Genomic DNA, 18,243 nt, shown 5'->3' with positions numbered 1-18,243 from the left:
ATATAATAAATAAATATAAATATATAAATATATAATATATTTATATATAATATTTATATAAATATATAAAATGAACAAAAATGAATACAAAATAAATAAATATAATAAATAATAATAATAAATAAATGAAATCTTTAATTAAAAAAGTACAAAAGTACAAAAAAAAAAGAAATATCAAATGATCTGCGAGGTTTACTCAGCAAAGACTCAAACGAGATTTCCTGACATTTCCAGTGTTCTTTCCCACTCTGGCCTAGTGTTTTCTTAAGAACCTACTGTGTGCAGAAATCTATACTTTGTTCAGTGAAAAGCATGGAGCTAATCCTATCTTAGACACTTAATAATTGTATGACTCTGGGCAAGTTACTTTTTTTTTTTTGCTAGGCAATGCTTGCCCAAGGCCACACAGCTAGGTAATTAAGTGTCTGAGGTCAAATTTGAACTCAGGTGCTCCTGACTCCAGGGCTGGTGCTCTATCCACTGTGCCACCTAGCTGCCCTCTGGGCAAGTTACTTAACTTCTCTCTGCCTCAGTGTCTTCATCTGTGGAATAATAGGACTTACTTCCAATATTGTTAAGAAGACCAAACATTTTTAAATTGTTTCCCAAACCTAGAAGTGCTACATAAAAGTTATTCTTCTTATTATTATTATTATTATAAAAGAGTACTGTATCTTGAATCAAAAAAATCTAAGTTGTAAACCTGTTTTTGACATTTATTAGCAATGTGACCTTGGGCAAGTCACTACTCTCTACCTCAGGGTATTCATCTAAAACAATGGAAAAATAGGACCTGTCTCCAAGGTTGTTATGAGGGCCAAATAATATTTTTAAATGTTTTGCAAACCTTAGAATGTTTTGTATATGTTACTATTATTATTATTGATGTTATTATAATCCAAGAGTTCTAGATCTTGAATCAAAAATTCTAAGCTGGAAACTTGCTTTTACCACTACTAGCTAAGTGACCTTGGGTAAGTCACCACTTTTAATTTCAAAGTCTTTGGTCTGTAAAAAGGAGGGTAGTAAAAATCACCTCACAAAATTGCTGTGAGATCAGATGAGATAATGTACAATGAAAGGAAGTCGAAGGAACTCAGAAACCTCCCAAGCAACACACAGATACACACACAGATACACATACAAACGTACACAGACACACAGACACACACACACACACACACACACACACACAACAGGTTGGTACAGAGATCACATTCAAGGAAAATAAAAAGCTCTTAAGTTTATAAGAATTACTTAAGTGACTAAAGTGATAGACATCACATTAATTCTTTCCTCCCTTTTCCTTGTTCCATTAGTGGGACTAGAGAAAGAATGATTTGGATACAACCATCCTTTATAATTGACTTTTTTGTATTCTTTCTTCCTTTTCACTGAATTTTTGTTTCAATTAGGTACAATTCTTTGTAATCTCATTTGGAGTTTTCTTGGCAAAGATTCCATTTCCTTCTCCAGCTCATTTTACAAAAAAGGAAACTGAGACAAACAGGGTGAAGTGACTTGCCCAAGGTCATTATAACTAGTAAGTGTCTGAGGCAGGATTTGAATTCACGTCCTCTGGATTCCAGGCCCCAGTGCTCTATCTACTGCACTGCCTAGCTCCCCTTCTTTCCTAAAAGGTCAAAACTAGTGATAAATGAGGAAGGAATAAAACCACACCCAGCTGTTCTCAGTAAGTTTAAGTCACCAGACCCAGATAACCTACACCTTTGGGTCAAAATCGTAACTAATATTTTTAGGGAATCTTAAGATTTGCAAAGCACTTTACACACATTATCTCATTTGCTCACCACAATACCCCTGTGAGTTAGGTATGACTGATATCTTTATTAACAGATGAAGAAACTGAGACTCAGAAAGCCTCAGTAATTGGCCCCAAGGCCACAAATCTAGTAAGTTCCTGAAGCAAGATTTGAACCCATGCTTTCTTGATTCCCTCTAGTTACCATTCTGTGCCACTTCTGGAAAGAAGTGGTAAATGTGATGGCTGAGATATAATCAGTAATTTTTTTCAAGATTGTACAAAGTGGAAACATTATAGATGCCTCAAGACTTTCAGAAAGGGAAGACAGAGTCTATACACCTTAGAAGTCAAAGAGTTTGACTGATTCATTTTTTTTTAGTTTTTTTGTAAGGCAATGGGGTTAAGTGGCTTGCCCAAGGCCACACAGCTAGGTAATTATTAAGTGTCTTCTGAGGCTGTATTTGAACTCAGGTACTCCTGACTCCAAGGCCGGTGCTCTATCCACTGCGCCACCTAGCCGCCCCGACTGATTCTTGCTAATATTCTTACATTTGCAATTTTTATTGGGGTGGGAGAGGGCATTTTGTACATTTATTCAGTACCTACTATATACCAGCCACTAAACTATGCACTCAAAAGATACTATTTCATTTTATCCTCAAATCCTCTGAGGTGGGAGCTGTTAATGATCTTCATTTTACAGTATTGGAAATGGAAGCAGACACAGGTTAGAAGTAAGTGATTTGCCCAGGATCATATAGTTTGAAGTCACATTTGAACTCAGCTCTTTCTAACTCTAGGTCTAGCACTATGTCTGCTATACTACCTAGCTGCCTCCATAATAATAATAATAATAACTGGTGCATTACAAATATTAACAGCCCTGGGATGTAGGTGATATTATTATTCTCATTTTACAGAGGAAGAAACAGGCACTGAGAGGTTTAAATGTCAGAGGCTGGACTCTTGGATTCAGGTCTGGCTGACTCAAAGCCTACCACTTCTATCACTTAGCTACCTTTATTATTAAAGGGATAGTTAGTGAACAACTAAAAAAGAGAGCTGTAATCACAAAGAATCCAGTTGAATGCAAGGACAGGTTATGCAAGACTAACTCCATTTTTTTTTAAAGGATTTCTAGACTAGTAAAGGATGAAGATCAGCAGATTACAGAATGCTACTTTTTAAACTGGATTTTAAAGCAAATCATTATTCTTCATCATTATTCTTGGCAATCAATCTAGGTGCAGTCCTAGGGGAACTCTCTATGGTTCTGCTTTTGTCCTCATCTGGATAAATCTTAGAATGATTATCGTTAGCTCATTTCTCTCTCCTTCCAAGGAGTATTTGGATCAGCAACTAACGAGCAATTAATTAACATCTGAACATAAAGCACATTTATTACAACATGTAAAGAACAGAAATGAGACTCTCCTCTAAGCCTCAGTTAGCAAGGGACATTTTTTCTCCCCATCTCCAGTGGGACAGAGCTTGTCCCTTATCATAAATAACCCCTCAGAACTAATAATAGAACTCCCAGTAGTGAGCAAAGCTGAAAACTTTGGTGAAGATGGTGTGTACTCATCCTTCCTGGAGGAGCGTTTCCTTTGAAGGCTCAGCCCTCTCCCACTTTTGCAGTTTCTGTCTGCCAGACCTGTAGCTTGTCTCAGGTTTAATTGAAGAGCCTCCCCAGCCATGATCCCCAACTTGTTGTCTTTACTACTGTTAATGCCCTGAAAATACCATACATGTCTACATGGGATATTCTTTCTTGCTTCCAGAAATCTCTCTTCTCTGCTCCTGTCATCCCTTACACCTTAACCCAAAGTCCTATATACTAGAAAAATGAGTCTTTTCTTTCCTACTCTTTTCATTCTCCATTGTTCACATCTGCTAAACTAATCTTGTGAACAAGATGGAGCAACGTGGGCTGGGTGAAAATTTAGTTACATAGGTTTGGATTGATTGAATGACTGGACCCTAATAGTAGTCATTCTTTGAAGTTCCATTCCTTGATTCTTCCATGTTTTGTGTCAGCATGGCAAAAAAGAAAAAAGTTTCTCCCGACATCATTTTGTAGATTGTCATCCCACATTGATATTAACAAGCTAGAAACCTTGACCAAATTTAATAGCATGATATAATAATTAATGTAAAGAAAAATGGAAATAGATCTAAGTTTTAAACAATCAACTTTAATATTAACAATATATATGCATGTGTATACATATATGTACACACATAAAATGGGGGAGGTTTGATAAAATATTTTGTTATTGCTAAGTCATGTTAGTGATGTCCTATTTTTTGTGATCCCACTTGGGGTTTTCTTGGCAGTGATACTGAAGTGGTTTGCCATTTTCTTCTCCCACTCATTTTACAGATGAGGCAAACAGGTTAAGTGACTTACTCAGGGTCACCCATATTTGAACTCATGAAGAGGAGTCTCCCTGATTCCTAACCCAGAGCTCTATCCACTACACCACTTAGATGCCCTGATAAAATGATAATTTGTGTGAAAACTATCTGAGAGTTTTAATAGATGGTGAGGTTGACATGAATCATCACTGTGAAACACAGCCAAAAAAGCAAGGGTTTTGTTAAGAGAGATTTAGTGACCAGGACTTTAAGACATCACTAGCCAGTCAGAGATTTTTTCACTCCTTTATACCTTTATCTGAGCATAGATTTTTCTGTGTATAGTAGACTCTTTAAAAAGACAGCATTTTCCTACCATAGTAGGAAAGAACCCTGGAATTAGAGTCAAAAGATTTGGGTTTGAAACTTGCAAAAAACATTAAAGTTAAATAGACAATCCCAAAATTAAATGGAGGGACAGACTGTTTTGGTCTTTGGGAAATTGCAAAATTTCTCAAACAATGTTCAAACTTGTAGAGACAAAACATCTTTTTGAAAGCAACATTCTACTAGTAATATTATATGACTGTGAATTATGAAATTCTGCAGTTTATGAAGATTTAAAAATGAGACTTACTCAGAGGGTAATAGATAGGTGTGTAGTAAGAACCAGAAGGCTATAATAATTAATGTAACTGTAAACAAAATTGAAGAGTATGAATTGTTTGGGGATTTTTGTTAATAGTTACATCAAAGCTATAATGTGAAACAATTTGTTTATATAGTATATATACTATATATATATATATATATAGAGAGAGAGAGAGAGATGATAGATAGATAGATAGATAGATAGATAGATAGATAGATAGATAGATAGATAGCATGGTATGTCCTTTACCTAGAATCAGCTTCAAACATTTGATAGGATGGAATATTTCAGATGAAGATTCTGGATCTTACTTTCCTGTGTTCTCAGAGTGCAGGGCTCAACCTCAAATTCAGGTGAAGGTCAATAGCCAACAAGCAAATTTTATTAAGTCCTTATTTTTGTATCAGGTAAAGTGATAATGCTGGGAATATATAGAAAGGCAAAATCAGGGTTCCTTTCCTCAGGGAACTCACAGTCTAATGAGGAAAACAACTGACAAACAATTATGTTTGTACAAGAGATACTGAAAAAAATGGAAGGTAAATGCAGAGAGAGGTCACTAAGAGAATGAGGGTTGTGTGGAAAAGGTCTCTTGCAGGTAGGATTTGAGCTGAGATTTGAAGGAAGCCACTGAAACCAGGAGGTGGAGATGAATAAGGGGAAGATTCCAAGGGAAAGTTGAGGAACCCCAATTCCATCTGTCTCCTGTTCCACCTGCTCTATGTCTAGATCCTTTTCCCACATGAGGTAGTCAGTTTTCTGAGGCTCAGAGCTTTCACTGGGCTGCCCCTATCCTGGATTGCACCATTACTCCCTCAGTAGCCAATTTGGGATGTAAAGAAATTGAGTAAAGGAGGAATGAGGTTTCAGTTGATTCAGTGATGTCCAATGCCATGAATGTCAGAACTGAAAAGGGTCTTAGAAATCCCCTGGTTCAACCTCTCCATCTCCTGCCTTGATCTGACAGAGAAGGATATACAATTCCATGATAACCTTTGGGAACTGTGTTAGTCTGGTGTTAAAGAGGAGTGTTTCTTTTACATCATGGGCTAAAGTTCAGTGTTTAACATCTTAGATGATGACCAGTAGAGCATCCAGCATGTAGATTAGTCTCATGAAAGAACTTACTGGGGTGGCTAGATGGCACAGTGGATAGAGCACTGGCCCTGGAGTCAGGAGTACCTGAGTTCAAATCTGGTCTCAGACAGTTAATAATTACCTAGCTGTGTGGGCTTGGGCAAGCCACTTAACCCCATTTGCCTTGCAAAAGCCTAAAAAAAAAAACCCACCAACTTATTAGTGAATCAGAAATCTTAAATGAGAAGGGTCTACCTTCTGTCTGATTTGGGCGAACCAAATAGCACTTCATAGAGGCAGGGGGATGGATGGACAGATGGTCGTCTAAGAGTAGCTTGAAGACCAAAATCGATGAAGTCAATCAATCAATATTGGTGATATGCCCATGATGTGCTGAGGATACAAAAAGGGAACTTTCAATCTGATGGGGAAGAAAATATGTAAACAAATATATACAAAGTGAGCTATACATAGGGTAAATTAGCTAGATGGTATAATGGATAAAGTTCTGACCCTGGAGTCAAGAACTGAGTTCAAATCTGATCTCAAGACACTTACTAGCTGTGTGTCTCTGGGCAAGTCGCTTTACCCTGTTTAGGACATCTAAGTGTATAGAGTACTGGCCTTGGAGTCAGAAGGATGGGAGTTCAAATCTAGTCTCAGACACTTGATACTTAATAACTTCGTAACCTGGGCAAATCACTTAACCCTAATTGCCTCTCATCCAGGGCCATCTCCAGCCATCCTGATTCATGTCTGATCACTGGAATCATATGACTCAGGAGGAGAAAATGGGTCTGATAACTTAGCCTAACACCCCCTCACTCAAATCCAATTCATGTGCTTTTAATGGCATCACCTCCCTAATGTCTTGGTCTTCATATCATCATCATCACTACCCTTAAGTTATTGTTAATTAGATTGAACTGAGTTCCACCCTGGGACCTTTGCTAGTAAACATTGCCATCTTGAGCCATCTGAGGTTCCAGGTATTCTTAGCCCTTTCTTTGGGATTCATGGCATGAAACATCATCGTCGTCATCATTGTCATCTGTCATCATCAAGAGACAATTAGTAGGGTTGCTAGGTGGTGTAGTGGATAAAGCACCGGCCTTGGAGTCAGGAGTACCTGGGTTCAAATCCGGTCTCAAACACTTAATAATTACCTAGCTGTGTGGCCTTGGGCAAGCCACTTAACCCCATTTGCCTTGCAAAAACCTAAAAAAAAAAAAAGAGTGAGAGAGAGAGAGAGAGAGAGAGAGAGACAATTAGTAGAAAGACTGCACTGGAATTAAGAGGAGTTAGGGAAAGAGTCCTGTGGAAGGTGGGGTTTTAATTAGGACTTAAAGGAAGTCAGGAAGGTCAGTATTTGGAGCAGACTTCTGCACAGGTTCCCCAGCCCTTATTTGAGTATGTTTAGGGAAGATCTCAGCTCAAGTTTTATTGCTCTCAGCCTTCTTAGTTATGAAGCCCTTAAATCCCTACACCATGACCAGTCATAATTTCTTCATCGTCTTTCTGTCTTCTAGCTCTGATTCTTTTTCTCTCTCTTTTTATGTGCTGTCTTTGTCTATTAGATTGTAAGCTCTTTGAGTGAAAGGACCCCTCCATTTTTGTATGCTCAGCATTAACACAGTGTCTGGAACATAATAAGAGTTTAACCGATGCTCTATTCATCCATTCATCTCTCTATGCATCCACCCCCCCCGTCTGTCTGTCTATCCAATCATCCATCCTATCTATTCATTCATCCATCCATCCACCCATCCATCCATCTATCCATCTCTCTCTCTCTCTCTCTCTCTCTCTCTCTCTCTCTCATACACACACACACACACACACACACACACACACACACACACGGAGGCATCAAAGGAACTTATAAATCTGGACAGATGATACCTGGCACCAGAAGGCAGAACCAAGATCAGTGAGCAATGAGTAGAAAGGATAAATGTAGGCTTAGCTTAAAGTAAAGCTTCCTGACAGTTAAAAGTTGTCCCTAATGGAATAGGCTACATTGGGAAGGAGTAGGTTCTACCTAAAAATCTTCAAGCAAAGGCTAAATGACTTCTCTCTGGACATGTTGTAGAGATAACTTATTTTCAGATGTAAGTTGGATTAGACAACTACAAGATACCCTCTGCCTTAAAGATTTTTGTGAATTATCAAATGAATTGGTTTACCAGTCAGGAAATCTGTTGATTTAGAGCAGCCTCAGGGAAAGGGGGATCTAGATAAAGGAAACGTTTCCTTCACCAAGTCTTGCTGTCTTTCAACAGAGGTATGATGAGCTGGAAACTGAAGAAGGAGGAATGGAAGGAGAACAACATCTAGAAGATGAAGAATATAGACAAGATGATGAAGAACAAGAGGAAGAAGAGGAAGAGGAAGATGAAAAGATGCCAAAAGAATAAAAGGTCAGGACTTACCTCCATTCTAAAACAATCATCAGAATTTTTTGCTCTAATGTGATACAATTAAATTTTTTGTTTGTTTTCATATTTATTTTCAGATCTGAGTTCTCTCCCTTCCTCCAGCTCTTCCCTCATCTATTGAGAAGGCAAGAAATTATACATATGAAGGCATGAAAAAAACATTTCCACATCAGCCTTGAATGTTAAAGTGATTTTCCTATTTTAATAGGGCATCCAAGAAAGGCAGATGGTATGGGGAAGCTGGGTATGAATCAGAGATCTATCTGCTCTTCTCCAGTAGAAAATCTAAATTTCCATGCTGGAATTTGGATGCAGGAGGAACGGAAGGTGCAAAACTGCTTTTTAGTGTAGCAGTTTTCAACATTTTTGCTTCAAGACCCCATTTCACTTTTTTTTTTGACAAGGCAATGGGGTGAGGTGACTTGCCCAAGGTCACACAGCAAGGTAACTATTAAGTATCTAAGGTTGGATTTGAACTCAGGTACTCCTGACTCCAGGGCCAGTGCTCTATCCACTGTACCACCCAGCTACCCCATCATTGTACTCTAAATGATTGAGTCAAGCACTTGACACTAACTGTATGACTTTGGGTGAGTCACTTAAACTTGATTGCCTCTCATCTAGGACCATCTCCAGTCATCCTGATTCATATCTGGACACTGGACCAGATGGCTCTGGAGGGAAAAATGAGCACAGTATCCCTCACTCAAATCCAAATTCATGTGCTTGTCATGGCATCATCTTCCTGATATCATGGTCCTCTTCAAGAATGAAGGACAAAAAAACAACTGGATAAGGACTGAATGAATGCATTTATGGTCCCTTCCTAGGAAAGAGGCTTTTAGAGGACAGCTAGGTGGAACAGTAAATACAGCACTGGCCCTGGAGTCAGGAGGACCTGAGTTCAAATCCAGCCTCAGACACTTAATAATTAACTAGATGTGTGGCCTTGGGCAAGTCACTTCACCCCATTGCTTTGCAAAGAACTTTTGATTGTATGGGTTCTATCAATACTGGCCACACAAAGTTAAGTGGCAGAGTCAGAGTGAGGACTTTTTGATGCCAAATCAGTCACAAAACTATACTATACAAGAAGCACAAGATTTTTTATATAAAAAACAGAGTTCTTGTATTTGATATCTATTGCCTCTTACCCTACCCCTCACTGCCCTCTGCATTATAGGACCATTAGCCACTCTCTATAAGCATCGTCATGTTCTGGTCCTTTTAGAAACTTTGAATCTCCTATCTCCTCCCTCATTGAAAAAGAAGGAAGTGAGCATTTATTAAATGTATACTATGTGTAAAGGCAACTAAGGAGTGAGGTAAATAGAATGTAGGGCCTGGTGTCAGGAAGACTCATTTTCTTAAATTCCAATCTGGCCTCAACCACTAATTAGCTGGGCAAGTTACTTAACACTGTTTGACTCAGTTTCCTGTCAAAGGAATCAGAGAAGGAAATGGCAAGCCCTTCCAATATCTTTGCCAAGAAAACCCCATATGTTATCACAAAGATTTTTTGTCTGACTTCAGGACCATGTATATACCCCTCTATGGGTATCACATTCTGAAATTATTGAATAACAACAAAATGTGCCAAGTGTTTTTTACATATATGCTCTCTTTTTGATCTTCACAATAACCCTGGGAGATAGATGCTATTATTACTCCTGTTTTGCAGTTGAGAATCTTGATGCAGGTCAAACAACTTTCCCAGGGTCACAAAGCTTCTAAATGTCAGACTTGAATTCAGGTCTTCATGAATACAGACCCAGTACTCTATGGACCAGGATACCACCTAGCTCTTTGCCTCACCAGAAAGGCCAGGTTTGTTTTCCAGTTCTAATACTGAATTTGTCACCTGTCTTTCACTCCCTTGGGAGTAGGAACAGTGAACTGGATCACAACGTCCTCCTTTCTCCCCCCCCCCAAAAAATAGGCAGTTAACATCATGCCATTGCCATATGCCTATTTTTTTCTTATTTTAGTTTTTGCAAGGCAATACGGTTAAGTTACTTGCCCAAGGTTACACAGCTAGGTAATTATTAAGAAAACCATGATTCTCTTAAGAACTTTTGAAGCAACCTATCATATAGTACAAAGAATAATAATTTGGTTTGATGTTTGCATGGGAATATTCCTTACTTATATGACTAATGTGAAAGTATTTTTGTCTGATTTCAGGAACATGTATATACCCCTCTATGGCTGGTAGATCTCTTTACCTGTAGTATTCCACTTAATCCTCACAGCAACCATGAGAGTTAGATGCTTTTGTTATTACAATTTTGCAGGAAGCAGAGGATGAGAGAATGAATTTGGCCATTGTTGAACACAGGTCTTACTGATGTCATGACCAACATTCTATACATTAAACCACAGCTGCTACCATTCGGTAGACTTGTTATAATCTCTCCCGGCAAACTGCAAAGGACTTTCTCAGCAAGGTGGTACCTTGGTGCTCAGAGCACTGGACCTGGAGTCAGGAAGACCTGAATTCAAATCTGATCTCATTCTAGCTGTGTGATGCTGGGCAAGTCACCTCATCTCTATTTGCCTCAGTTTCCTTAACTGCAAAATGAGGATAAAAAACCAGCACCTATCTTGAAGGGCTGTGAACATTATGACATATTATATATAAAATGAAGTTTAAATGGCATATTATGTGTAAAGTATTGTGCAAACCTTGAAGGCTATATAAATGCTAACTATTATTATTATTAGTTGCTCTAGTACAAATATGGTAGGTTGTTCTAAAAGTCTCAAAGGGAATCATGGGTTTCATTTGTCTATATTCTCACACAATGAAATAATATTTGTAAAGCTATTAACACAATGTGTTTGGCATGTAGTGAGCACTTAATAAATGCTTATTTTTACTATTATTATAATTATTCCTTTCTCAACCCTCCCCAACTCTCCTTCCTAGTTTTACTTCTGTTAGAAGTTTGTCCTGTTTTCACTTTTAGGTTTTTGTTTTCCAAGAATTTCTTTGTGCTATAATGGCATTTATGGAATGAGCGCATGAGTGCTTATTCAGAGCCTTTCTGCCCACAGAAGAGCATGGAAAAGTGTGAATATATATGTATAAATAAAAATATATAAAATGTCTTCCAAAAGTAAAATAGTCTCACTATTCATTAGCAGAAGACTAATATTATTAGCTTACACTATTAGCTAACACACAGCTTTTTCCCCCTCCACCCAGGGCAAAGGAAACCTGGTGATCATTTTCATCAAAATCTCTAATGAGAAAATCAACATTGGAGTTTGTTCTGAGACGAGGAGCTGCATGGGGGAGGGGGAAGAAATAACAACCCCACTACTCTGGTGGGTGTGGAATGTGGAATAGAATGCAGATATCCATTCAAGGGACTGGCATCTCCAACAAGAATCTGCAAGAGGGATTTATCACCCATCCACAACCCAGTTCAGATGGTTACGTGGTCTCACTTTATTTATTCATGTATCCATTTTGCTTTTGTTTCCCCCCCCCTTTTGGATCTTTTCCAGTTAACAGACAAAACTAAAATGCTTTCTACTCATCTACTGATTTTTTAGTCTCTTGTCCCTGGCTGACAATTATACAAATAAATTTACTGTTGAAAGAATCTGACCTGCTTTCTCTACTAGAGGGACATGACCTCTGTCTTTACATATTTAAAGGATTGACTAGTGAAAGAATATTAAACATAGTCTCCTTAGCCTCTGGGAGCAGTATTTGAATCAATGGATGGAAATTAGAAGAAAAAAGAATTCAACTCAGTAAGTGGAAGAATTTTCTCACAGTTATAATTGTCTAGAAATGGAACAGATTTTCTCCATAAGCTCCCTAACACTGACAGAAGCAAGAGATCACTTGTTGGGGATTAGTTGTTGTAGAATAGATTGGGGCTCTTTGAGAAGGATTGGACTCCATAGTCTCTGAGGTCTTTTACAGAGCTAAGATTATATAATTCTAGGATACTGAGGCTGGTATATTATTATTATCATTATTATTATTATTATTTTAGTTTTTGCAAGGCAATGGAGTTAAGTGACTTGCCCAAGGTCACACAGCTAGGTAATTATTAAGTATCTGGGGTTGAATTTGAACTCAGGTCCTCCTGACTCCAGGGCTAGTGCTCTATCTACTATGCCTCCTAGTTGCCCCAAGGCTAGATAAAAATTCTTTTAGAATCAAGAAGATCCCAGTCAAAGCCTTAACTCTTAACACTGCTTTTGGGACTTCAACAAGTAACTGAATCACACAGGACATTAGGCACAACTCATGTGTAGGTCTCATTGGGAGAGAAAGTTTTCTTGATAAGAATTCAGTATAACAATGAAATCATGGGTCTGATGTACAAAAATAAAATTTTAAAAAGATACTTCTGATAATTCCAATCAGAATAGTCCTAGGTACTTGTGGATCCTAAAGCAGATTTTTTTTTCCTATTCCTTTTTTTATTTTAATAATTTGGTTGACATCTTTTGTTTTTACTTTGCATCATTAGCCAATCTGCATCCCTGATTGCCCAACTTGTGTACCTCCTCTTGTTTTTATTTGTTTGTTTTTAGGTTTTTGCAAGGCAAATAGGGTTAAGTGTTTTTCCCAAGGCCACACAGCTAAGTAATTACTAAGTGACTGAGGCCGGATTTGAACCCAGGTACTCATGACTCCAGGGCTGGTGCTTTATCCACTACTCCACCTAGCCACCCCACAAGTCCTTTCTGAGGATGATATATACAATATTCCTTGCCCATAGTCTATCACCTTGCCAATGCAAGAGAACCAAGATTGTTCATTACAGTTATAAAAAAATTTTAGTATAGGGAAAGCTAGACAGCACAGTGGATAGAGTACTGGCCCTGGAGTCAGGATAACCTGAGTTAACCAAGTTAACCAAGTCTGGCCTTGGACACTTGATACTTATTAGCTGTGTGACCTTGGACAAGTCATTAACTCAACTGTCTTTCAGTCATGTCCAACTCTTTGTGACCTCATTTGGGATTTTCTTGGCAGAGATACTGGAATGGTTTGCCATTTTCTTTACAGATGAGGAAACTGAGGCAAACAGGATGGAGTGATTTGCCCAGAGTCACACAGCTAAGAAGTATCTGAGGTCAGATTGGAACTCAGTTCTTCCAGACTCTAGGACTGGTCCACATTACCCATTGCACTAGTAGCTCCTATGTGAGGAAGTAACCAACATCAAAATATTGAGTGATTGAGTCAGGCAAAATATTCCAGTGGAAATTGGAAACTGGTTTCTCATCATGGCTCAAATGCTAATTAGCTGTATAATCAAAGCAATTCACTTTTCTATTCTTTGTCTCATCTTTCTCAATTGTAAAATGATGAATTTAGATGATCTCTAAGACCTCTCCATGCTCTAAAAATAAATCATACTTTTTCCTCTTTTAGTTTTTTTGTCCATAGTCTCATCAAACTGAGCTAAAAATGTATGTTTTTATTACTTATATATAAATGTATAATTATATATGTTATATATTAAGTACTAGATTAGATCACTGAGCTTAGAGTCAGAAAGACTCATCTTTGTGAGTTCAAATCTGACCTCAGACATGCATTAACTGTGTGACCCTGGTCAAGTCACTTCACCTTATTTGCCTTAGTTTCCTCATCTGTCAAATGAGCTGGAGAAGGAAATGACAAATTTCTCCAGTATCTTTGCCAAGAAAATCCCAAATGGGGCCATGGAGATTGGGACATGACTAAACAACAAAGGTTTGCACAACTCATTACAAATGTTAACTCATCTGATACCACAGATGAAGGATGCTGTCTATCACCCCCATTTTATAGAGAGAAAACCAGGGTACAAAAGATTAAGTGATTCACTCAGGGTCACACGGACAGTGAGGGTCTGATTCCATATCATCATGTAATTTGCCCAAAGTTCCCCATCTCACCAAAGAAAGAGATACATTTCCCAAAGATTTTGAACTGGAATCTTACACTACCAAGTCTTGCACTCTATTCACTGTGCCACTTAGCCCTGGAGTATGCTACCAATATACCTAAATATTCTTTGTGAACTAGCAAGACCTTCCAGTTTGGGAAGACACTATTGTGACTTCTGGGGTGGATTTTGTGGGACCCCTTTAAACTTAAGTCCTTCAAATCCTGGAGGGATACTTAGGTTATAACTAGGCCTATCATTCCCATTCTTCTTAAGAGAATACTAGAAATTATTTTCTTAAAAATCTTATTTTTATTGATAATCTTTTGTGTTTATGTCACTTTCATTCAGGGTTGTCAGCCCAAATTAGTAAAGGAAAGCAGATTGTTAAATTTTCAGAGAGCACTTACTCCTTGGAAATCAGCTAATCAAGTCTTGATTTCCTGTTTTAAGAAAGTGATGGGGGGCAGCTAGGTGGCACAGTGGGTAAAGCACTGGCCCTGGAGTCAGGAGTACCTGGGTTCAAATCCGGTCTCAGACACTTAATAATTACCTAGCTATGTGGCCTTGGGCAAGCCACTTAACCCCATTTGCCTTGCAAAAAAAACTAAAAAAAAAAGTGATGGAGTAAATGCAGATTTAATTTAAAAATGAGAGAGCTGGTTTTTAAACATTTCACAGAAAAACTCTGGCTTAACTTCTGAACATGTCTTCTTTCTCCCACTCTTTACATTTACCCAACAAGTCATTCAATGTAACAGAGAAAAAAAAGAAAGAGAAAAATTGCAGTTCCGCAAAACGAACCAACATTAATAATCATCTACCTCTGCAAAGAAGAGCAGGAGGTATATTTTCTCTGCATCAATTTTGGTTATTATAATGATAGACATTTCAGTTTATTTTTTTGTTCTTTCCATTTACATTATTAAAGTATGGTGTTCCTGGTTTTGCTTAACTCCATTCTTTATCTGTTTATCTAAATCTTCCCATACTTCTCTGAATTCTTCATGTTCATAATTTCCTTATGGTGGCAGAATATTCCCATATATGCATGTGCTACTATTGGTTTAACTATTCATAGATGAATTTTTCATGTTCACAAATTTTTTTGTTTTTTTGGCAAAGCAATAGGGTTAGGTGACTTGCCCAAGGTCACACAGCTAGGTAAGTGTCTGAGGTCAAATCTGAACTCAGGTCCTCCTGACTCTAGGATTTGTGCTCTATCCACTGCGCCACCTAGCTGCCCCATATTCATAATTTCTTAAGGCATAGTGATAGTCAATATGGATTTATTACTATGGTGACAGCCACTGTGATAAGCTTCATAATGGGATAATATTTCTTTAACTATTCTCCAATGGATGAACATTCAATTCCTTTTATTGACACGGGTAGTCTCTTGTTTCCAGTTTCCCAGCTCTCTGCATTCTTTCTCTGACTGCAAAAGAAAACAGGTAGCCATTCCTAAATCCAGCCAGCAGGTGGGACCTTCCTCCCACGAACACCACCACAAGGTTAACTCCTATAAATGTGCCTGCCATATGGGATCTCATACCTTCTCTATCCACCTATTATAGCTTCTTTTAAGAAGCATCCTCTACCTCCTTATCCCCAACCTGTTCATAGAATCATAGCTTTAACTATGATCTAGTTCAACCCTGGGATTACCACCAATAAGGAAAAGAGTCAAAAGTAACTTGGTCAGTTAGGTGGTATAGTAGATAGAATACTGGGTGTTGAGTCAAAAAAACTCATTTTTTTTCTAATAAAAATGTTCTTTTTTTTTTTAAGGTTTTTTTGCAAGGCAAATGGGGTTAAGTGGCTTGCCCAGGGCCACACAGCTAGGTAATTATTAAGTGTCTGAGACCGGATTTGAACCCAGGTACTACTGACTCCAGGACTGGTGCTTTATCCACTGCACCACCTAGCTGCCCCTTAAAATGCTCTTTTTAAAAATTTATTTTTCCAATTATATGTAAAGATAGTTTTCAGCATTCATTTGTTTAAAGTTTTCTCCCTCCCACCCTACCCTCCCCCATCCTAGAATAGTAAATAATTATATATATATATATATATATATATATATATATATATATATACTTGTACAATCATATTATACATTTCCTTTTTAGTGAAAGAATCAGAATAAGGGGCAGCTAGGTGGCAGAGTGGATAAAGCACCGGCCCTGGAGTCAGGAGTTCCTGAGTTCAAATCCGGTCTCAGACACTTAGCTGTGTGGCCTTGGGCAAGCCACTTAACCCCATTTGCCTTGCAAAAAGAAAAAAAGAATCAGAATAAAAAGGGGAAAACCATGAGAAAGGAAGAGCAAAACACAAAATTATAAAGGTGGAAATAGTATGCTTTGATCTGCTTTCTCTGGATGTGGATGACATTTTTGATCAAAAGTCTTTTAGAATTGTCTTTGCTTGCTGTTTTGCTGAGAATAGCTAAGTCCATCATAGTTGATCATTGCATAGTGTTGCTGTGAAGGTGTATAATGTTCCAGGAAGACTCATTTTCCTGACTTCAAATGTAGCCTCAGATGCTTCCCAGCTGTGTAAACTTGATCAAGTCATTTCACCCTGTTTGCTTCAGTTTCCTCATCTGAAAAATAATCTGGAGAAGGAAAGAGCAAAACACTCCAGTATCTTTGTCAAGCAAACCCCAGATGGGGTCTCAGAGACAACAGAAAATGACTGAATGATAACATACCTCCTCCAAATTTCTCTGTATTTAAGGTACTACCTTTCCTCTAGTCACTCAGGTTCAACTTTTCATTCTTTCCATCCCATCAATCCAATCAATTTCCATCTTTTTGTTCTACTACTACAGCATCTCCCTCACATTCATCTCCTCCTCTCCATTCACATTAGGGCATTATTTCTTTACCTGTACTATTACAAAATTTTCCCAATTTGACTTTCATTATTTTTTTTTTTTAGTTGTATCTGATTCTTTGTGACCCCATTTGGGATCTTCTTTTCCAGCTCATTCTTAAGTTGAATATATGGAGGCCAGTACACAGCTAGTCTCTAAGGGCAAATTTGAACTCAGGATGATGAGTTTTTTTGACTCCAAGTTCAGTATTCTGTTCACTGAGTCACCTAGGTGTCCTTTTGATCTTCATAGGACCATAGATTTAGAGCTACAACTTTAGAAACCATTAAAACATATCCTTTAATTTTTCAGATGAAAGTGACAGAGAAAAAGTAAGTGCATTCCTAGGGTTTGGAACTCTGGTCTTCTAGAATTGCCCTATTCACTACATCATACTACCCCATCTAGAATTTTTTTGAGTTTCATTTTTCAATTTTTCCCCTTCTCCAATTCACCTTCCTTACAGTAGCCAAAACAAGCAGATGTCTGACCATGTCACCCTGCTCAGCAATATTCAACAGGTCCCTACTATCCCTGGGATAAAGCACAAACTCAGCTTGGAATTGTCAGCCTTTGAAAGTCTAGCTCCCCACTCTCTATCCACACTTATTTCCATTGCTTCCTTTTTCAGGGATTGGGAATCTCTTTTCTGCCAAGAGACATTTGAATATATATGATATCATTTGCCTGCAATATTTGGTCAAACATTTAATTCATCCCTTAAAAGCTCCTAGATTTATTGAATTTCAAGTTCACCCTGTGGTTGCCATGGCAGCAGCAGACAAAATGGCTAGGTGCTCATTCCCCTGTTTTATCCACTCTCTGTTCTAGCTAGTTTTGTCTTCTTCTTATTCCCCATCTCTGGTCTCTGTACTTTTATTATCTTTCTGTACTTGCACTTCATCTCTGCCTCTTGAAATTCTTAGCTTCATTTAAGGTTTAATTTATAGGAAGCCTGCCCTGATGTGACATCTTTTGAGTGCTTTCTCTCTCCTCCTGATGTGCAGATTCCTGATGCATATGTGTTCGTGTCCATAGTCACTACTAGGGTGTCCAAGCCAGACTTCTTTATTTTCTCTGGACTGTCATTTGGGCGACTAGGTGACATAATTCATGGAATCATGAAGACCTGAGTTCTAATTTGACCTCATTTCCTAGCTGTGTGACAC

The 18,243-nt window shown here is 38.1% G+C and overlaps 1 protein-coding gene across 3 annotated transcripts in view; it reads left to right on the top strand.

Annotated features, from left to right (window-relative positions):
• The window catches only part of DNAI2 (dynein axonemal intermediate chain 2), a 92,685-nt gene extending 80,784 nt beyond the window's left edge, over window positions 1–11,901 (top strand). For 2 of the 3 annotated variants that reach the window (XM_074224647.1, XM_074224645.1), the window contains exons 13-14: window positions 8,135–8,272; window positions 11,499–11,901. In XM_074224647.1, coding sequence (XP_074080748.1) covers window positions 8,135–8,269 — 135 coding nt within the window. In that variant the 3' untranslated portion in view covers window positions 8,270–8,272; window positions 11,499–11,901. The other variant, XM_074224646.1, reaches the window with a different exon arrangement.
• The last annotated feature ends 6,342 nt before the right edge of the window (window positions 11,902–18,243 follow it).

The sequence above is a fragment of the Macrotis lagotis genome, chromosome 2, assembly GCF_037893015.1.
Source record: "Macrotis lagotis isolate mMagLag1 chromosome 2, bilby.v1.9.chrom.fasta, whole genome shotgun sequence".
In the NCBI taxonomy this organism is placed as follows: domain Eukaryota; kingdom Metazoa; phylum Chordata; class Mammalia; order Peramelemorphia; family Peramelidae; genus Macrotis; species Macrotis lagotis.
Note: the sequence above shows the minus strand (reverse complement) of the source record. Positions and strands in the feature narration are given on the sequence as shown.